We start from the raw sequence: 7,224 nt of genomic DNA, 5'->3' as shown, positions 1-7,224 counted from the left end.
AGAGTACTACACTCCTCTGCTTGCAACAGAATACCCTATATCACCACTTGAAATTTTGGGCTTGGACAATCTTGAAATACACCGCCTATGGTTGGACTTAAGCGTAGTACACAAAATTATCTGCTACAATGTCCTACCAGTCAATGACTACTTCAGCTTCAACCGCAACAATACAAGAGCACACAACAGATACAAACTCAATGTTAACCGCTCCAAACTTGATTGCAGAAAGTATGACTTCAGCAACAGAGTGGTCAATGCCTGGAATGTACTACCTGACTCTGTTGTTACATCCTCTAACCCCCCCCACTCCTTTAACCTCACCCCATTCCTAAGAGGTTTGTAAGGGGCATGCATAAGTGCACCATCGTGCCTCCCATCGCTGTCCTAATGTCCCCATTTAATCGTATCTATTTTCTGTATTCTTACTCATGTTTATACTTATACCTATTATCTTGTAAGCGATTGACAAACAAATCAAATCAAATAAATAAATAAATAAAATAAACTCTCCAACCATCTCTAACGGGTGATTTCCCGTCTCCCTCTTTGGATCTGGTAAGAAAAGTAGAAACTTCTATGTATGCACAGACAAGAATGGCTTTCTTACATGGTTTACATTCAAATAATTACCAATATCCTCAATTCCCTGGAAAGCAGGTCCCTAAAGCCAGTCTTACCAAGTCTCCCTTGACTTAGATCCTGTTTCCATTCATTCATTTCAATTAAATACTTATGTAATTACATTTTTAGCATCCACAAAATTTTTCTAGCTTCTCACTGCAAATCCCTACCAATTTGTGCTAGATTTATTCATTTCTCAACTTTATTGCAAATTTCTGGCTACAAAAAGCTCCAACAACATTCTGTATCTTCTGCTTAAATTAGGATCATTTGGAGAGAAACAGCATGCATTGGCATAGTAAAGGACCATTATATTTAAGACCAGAATTGAAAACAAATGCAGATCTGTATTTTCCGTCTGTTCCTCATATTGTGGGGTTCATCCGATTGTCTCATATGGTAATGCATTCACCCAGTTCCATTTGAACAAAATTGAGCAAAAATGGTATTGGATTATTTTCTATGTTGTATGAAGTCATTCATGATGTTACCTGCACACATACAATTTCCAAATTGTAGCTCATTATCCATCATTTTCTAGCCAACATTCCCAAGTCTTCATAGAGATAAGGAGTTAACAATACTGTCACACTTGGCTAGCTGAAAAATCTGCTGAAAATTCTAATGTGATGTCACAGTTCTCCTTTATGTGTCTTGAGTGAAAGCAAGTGCCTTTCATTTTAGTGCTGTAGAAGAAAGAAGGTGGGGTTTAAGTGTTGTATATCATAGTGGAATCTAGTGGAAGATAATTTAAGTTCTATTTACAATGTCAATCAGTGGTTCTAGACCAGCCACTCCAGAGCCTTTGCAAGAAACAAACTTGGGATTCTCAGGATCAAAGAGTCCAGAGCAGAAGCCAGTGAGGCTGGGCCATGCAAGTAAAGAGACCTCTTCCCCAGGATATGCTTTGGACCAGATGTCTCAATCTTGGATGTCATCAAAAAAAGAAGAGCCCTCCAGGAGCAGGTCACATTCTCCACATAAAGAGTGTTCCATCATCAAGACAAGAGCAATTGTCATAGATACTGGTACAGGGACATGCAAAGCTGGATTTGCAGGTCAACAGACTCCACAGGTAGTTATTGGGGCTTTAGTTGGACAACCGATAGAAAAATTCATGAAGATTGGAAGTGATATACCAGACACATTCATTGGAGAACAAGCTCGATTGGAACCTGATATTGATATAATTTTTCCATTAAGGCATGGCATAATCACAGACTGGGAAGCAGCAGAAACATTGTGGTGGCACATTTTCCAGCATGAACTCAAGATTGCTCCAGAAGACCATGCCCTTTTAATGTCTGATCCTCCTCTTTCACCAACTACCAACAGAGAGAAATTGGTGGAGGTTGTTTTTGAGTCCCTCAATTTCCCCGAAGTGTATGTGGCATATCAGTCGGTCCTGTCAGTGTATGCACATGGGAAAATTAGTGGGTTGGTAGTAGATACAGGCCATGCTGTGACACACACTGTACCAGTCCATCAAGGATACAACTTGCCACATGCCACAGAAAAGATGGACATTGCTGGAGCCAATGTGACCTCTTTTTTGATGGATCTCCTTAAAGACATAGGACATTGCTTAGATGAAAAAATGCTGGATACGATCGAAGATATCAAACAAAAATGCTGTTATGTTGCACTTGATTTTGAGACTGAGTGGAACTGTCCAGAGGAAGACAATCCAGTGCAATACCAATTGCCAGATGGCCAAATAATTACTTTGGGGAAGGAGAGATTCCAGTGCCCTGAGATGTTGTTCAATCCACCACAAATGCCTGGGCTTGCTCTTCTAGGCATCCCTGGCATGGCCCAAGAAAGCTTAATGAAACTTCCTGAAGAAATCAGGAAAGAAATGTATAAAAATATAATGTTATGTGGAGGGTCGTCACTTTTTGAAGGATTTGAAAGGAGATTTACTCAAGATGTCACAACTAATTTGGAGACCAGCACAAAAATCAAAGTCACAGCTGTTCCACTTAGGCACTATTCTGTCTGGACTGGAGGTTCAGTTCTTGCTTCCTTGAAAAACTTCCAATCATGTTGGATCACAAAGGAACAATACCAAGAGTATGGACCATGTATTGTGCACAGGAAGTGCTACTGAGTTGGGCCCAGCCAAGTTAATTAGGATTAAAATGGGAAGTGGCCCATAATAAACCACTAACCTTGCTTAGATTTGAAATGTGACTTGTATTTATTGGCTGCAGATTTAAATCTGGTCTCAGAATTAATACCTGTTCACTCCAAACTTTCTAGGGACCCAGCCATTGTAAGATTTTTTTTTTCAGAACTGTAGCTCTATACACTTATGACACATGGCTACCCATTTGTTAGGGTTCGTTATCATGACATCTTGCCATCCTAAAGTGATCATCTTGATAATCAAAACTAACCAACTCAGTCATTGTCTTAAAGATTCCACAGATAATCCACAGCATTACTGATGCTGTTGCAACAAACTAATATTGTTATTTCTCAGGAAGCTATTATTCTCTCCATCTGAGGAAGAACACAACGACAAACTGCTTTTGAAAAACCTCACCAAGAAAATTGCAGGGGCTAGTCCAGGAGTCAAGACTGACTTGAAGGCGCACGCACACACACACACACACACACACACACACACACCAGCCTGGAAAAAGAAAAGTTCTGTTCAGAGGTGGTATTCAGCAGGTTCTGACCAGTTCTGGAGAACTGGTAGCAGAAATTTTGAGTAGTTCGAAGAACCAGCCAATACTACCTCTGACTGGCCCCACCCCCATCTATTCTCTGCTTCCCGAGTCCCAGATGATTTGTTGCCCTGCACAGGAGAACAGAGCTGGAAAGCAGGTTAGTGGGGTGGGGAGGGAATGGGATTTTGCAATAACCTTCCCCCAGGAGTGGGGAGGGAATGGGGATTTTGCAGTATCCTTCCCCTGCCATGCCCACCAAGCCAGCCACGCCCACCAAGCCACGCCCACAGAACCAGTAGTAAATTTTTTTGAATCCCATCACTGTTCTGTTGTATTAACATTCCATGGTTTAAACGTTATGCTTCTTCCTCCAATTTTCTTGGAATAGGGTTGGAAGGGATGCTAGGCTAAGAGACAGTGATTGGCTCCAAAGTTGGCCAATGAGCTTTCATGGCTAAGGCACTGTCTTTTGTCAACAGTTATTGTAGTTGCCATGATTCAGCTAAATGTTTTTCCTTTTTTGTGGTTATCAAAGAAGTCCTGGGGACAATTTTATTTACATCACTCAACGAAGGTTGATCTGGATGACTCGTGGAATCCTCTGAGTTCTTAAGATTCTAAGATTCTTTCCTTCTGGCCATTGTTCCTTGTGGAACATTTCAAAGCTTCCAGATGGACAGGACAGAGGCAGGATGAGCTGACGTACTTTCCCCCGAGTGATGGTTGGAGGGAAGAGATCATCATTGGGCAGTGCTACTTGCCTTAGCCAAAGCAAACAGAAGGCCTTTGACATTTAGGTATTAAAGAACGTGATTTGTTCTTGGATAAGATATCTTGAGACACATTCACTATGTTACCCAGAAGTCACAGGACAAGCAGTCCGGGGCCTTCTTATCCAAGGAGTCCTGGATCTTTACGATCAAAGAGCCCAGGATCAAGGCCAGTGAGCCCAGGATACTCAAGAAAAAGGACCCCTTCCACAGGATATGCATTGGACCAGCCATCCGGATCTCGAGCATCTTCCAGAGAACGAGGGGTTACCATGGGAAGGTCAAGCACTCCAGAAAGAGGGGGTTCAGTTGTCAAGACCGGAGCTATTGTCATAGATACTGGTACAGGGACATGTAAAGCTGGATTTGCAGGTCAGCAGACCCCCCAGTCAGTCATTGGGACATTAGTTGGACACCCTACGGAAAAATCTATGAGGACGAAAAGAGATAGACCAGATACATTCTTTGGAGATCAAGCTCGATTGGAACCTGATACTGACATTATTTTTCCAGTAAGGCACGGCATAATCATAGACTGGGAAGCAGCTGAAGCACTGTGGAGGCACCTGTTCTACCATGACCTCAAAGTTGCTCCAGAAGACCATGCCCTTTTAATGTCTGATCCCCCTCTCTGTCCAACTACGAACAGGGAAAAATTGGTGGAGGTTGTCTTTGAGTCTCTCAATTCTCCTGGAATGTATGTGGCATATCAGTCTGTACTATCAGTGTATGCTCATGGGAAAATTAGTGGGTTAGTGGTAGATACAGGCCATGCTATGACACACACTGTACCAGTCCATCAAGGATACAATTTGCCACATGCTATAGAAAGGATGGACATTGCTGGAGCCAATATGACATCTTTTTTGATGGATCTCCTCAAAGATATGGGGCATTACTTTGATGAAAGAATGTTGGATGTTATTGAAGATATCAAACAAAAATGCTGTTACGTTGCACTTGATTTTGAGGGTGAGTGGAATCGTCCAAAGAGAGAATACATGGTGGACTACCAGTTACCAGATGGCCAAGTAATCACTTTGGGAAAGGAGAGATTTCAGTGTCCAGAAATGTTGTTCAGCCCTCCACAAATGCCTGGACTTACGCTTGTAGGAATCCATGGCATGGCCCAAAAAAGCTTACGGAAGGTCCCCGAACAATCCAGGAAGGAGATGTATGAAAACATAATATTATGTGGAGGTTCATCACTGTTTGAAGGATTTGAAAGGAGATTTACTCATGATGTAATGTCCAACTTGCACACAAATACAAAAGTCAAAGTCGTGGCTGTTCCACTGAGGCACTATTCCGTCTGGACAGGGGGTTCCATACTTGCTTCCTTGAAAAATTTTCAACCATGTTGGATCAGAAAGGAACAATACCATGAGAGTGGACCGTACATTGTCCATAGGAAGTGCTATTGAGATGACCCAAATGAAGCCCAGGATAGCTAGGGCTGAAATGGCTGAGAAGCAACTCGTAATAAATCTCTGTGTTGCATAGGCTTGAAATGTGCTTTGCATTTATTGTTGAGAGATTCAGCATGGCCTGTCAGATGTCAGCTGTGTGGACATATCATGCAAAAACCAAGATCACCTTAATAGCAGAAGCTAACAAAGAGCAAAAGTAAAATGAAAGCTCCTTGAAAAGTACATAAAAATGCCTTGTTTTACAGAGTTACGAGATGTGGGCTGCAAAAATGTCCATGATGAAAAGACACAACAAAAAGATACAAAACATACTGTCTTTCTAGCCTAGATTAATACTGCGGATGGATTCCTGCAAAATGAGATGTTAACCCCTTTGTTTTCAAAATGAATTATTCATAAAATCTGGACTACAAAGTTGTACGTAAAATAAAAAGACTGGGTGCAAAATGTAAATGCTGCTTTTTTATTATTATTATTATTTAAAAAAACGTATGTTGTAGAAAAATCTAGAGAGAGATTTGATTTTAAAAAAATAAAAGTAGTATTTAGATTTTGTAACCATCTTCTGTATACAAGTTCAACATTTATTTATGTTTATTGTTGTATTGCTATCCATCTAACAGTTTGAAGTGGCCCTGAGTGAGATAAAAATATATCAATATTCAAACAATTATAAATATAAAACCCATTTAAAACTACAAAAAAAAATTAACACAACCTAAAAAAACCCACACAGGTTTGGAGCAGAGAGATGGGGATACTTTCTCTGTTAGTGCACCAACCACCTCCAGCCAGTAGCTTCTCTTTCAGGAACCCAAGACAGCCAGCATGATCAAGTTTTAAGGCTTTTTCTGAAGGCTAAAAGAGAGGGGAGGACCTTACCTCCTGCAGCAAGATATTCCAAAGGCCAGGATTCACGGCAGAAAAGGCTCTTCTCCTGGATCCCACTGGCCAAAATTCCTTGGCAGATGGAATCCACAGTATGCTCCTTCTTCCAGCACAAATGGGATGGGCCAAACCCGTTGGGGAAAGACAATTCTGCACATCCATGCCATAAAGGGCTTTAAAGCTCCAGATAATCCCATTTCATCCATTTCCTCTGGAGCTGCAGCGCAACCAGTTTTCCCACTGCCTTCCCTACAAAGGAAACCCTCTCCTGCACCTACCCAGAAGTCACCGTCCTGGAAGCTTTCAATAACCAGGAGGGACAGGGATCTAATAAGCAAGTAGTTGCACTGACAGCCTGTCATGCCGTGTCAGAATCTGATTCGGGGAGGGAGGCCAAGCACCCGACACGGAGTGGGAGTGTGGCTCCATTGGCTGTGGAAGAAACTGAGGAATGGCACAGTCCAGCTGGGCAGAACAGGGGAGAGGTAGAGCAAGGCAGAGGGAATTCAGAGGAAGACCCAGGCCCACCCCCTCTTCATTCTAGGGCACGCAGGGAGGAACAGAGAGGGGAGCAACATGAGTTGTGTGGCTTACGGAGGAGGAAAGGGCCCTGATTCCCTTCATTAGCTGCAGCTGGGAACAGTGTTTTAAAAGGGAAATTGCACACAGCAACTTGTTGGGAGCAAATCGTGAATTATCAGATATCATCGAGGCTTTTCTGTGTTCCTGGCGTCTTCCCAACTGTGTGTGTTTTGCTGGGTTTTCAAGTCTGCAATTCCTTCTCCTGACCTGTCAAGTTAATTACTGCAGCGTGGTTTGTTTGGATTTTTAGTT

The 7,224-nt window shown here is 42.2% G+C and overlaps 2 protein-coding genes across 2 annotated transcripts; both read left to right on the top strand.

The window, feature by feature from the left end:
* Window positions 1-1,540: 1,540 nt before the first annotated feature.
* On the top strand, window positions 1,541-2,734 carry LOC113420951 (actin-like protein 9). Its single transcript, XM_026681112.2, has one exon. The coding sequence runs from the start codon at window positions 1,541-1,543 to the stop codon at window positions 2,732-2,734; it is 1,194 nt and encodes a 397-aa protein (XP_026536897.2).
* Window positions 2,735-4,152: 1,418 nt separating this feature from the next.
* Window positions 4,153-5,496, top strand: LOC113420950 (actin-like protein 9). Its single transcript, XM_026681111.2, has one exon. It carries the CDS (start codon window positions 4,153-4,155, stop codon window positions 5,494-5,496), a length of 1,344 nt encoding a protein of 447 aa, XP_026536896.2.
* Window positions 5,497-7,224: the final 1,728 nt, after the last annotated feature.

The sequence above is a fragment of the Notechis scutatus genome, chromosome 1, assembly GCF_049901735.1.
Source record: "Notechis scutatus isolate UNSWTSFEM ecotype Mainland chromosome 1, rNotScu1.2, whole genome shotgun sequence".
Taxonomy (NCBI): Eukaryota; Metazoa; Chordata; class Lepidosauria; order Squamata; family Elapidae; genus Notechis; species Notechis scutatus.
This window is presented reverse-complemented; position numbering and strand designations above follow the sequence as displayed.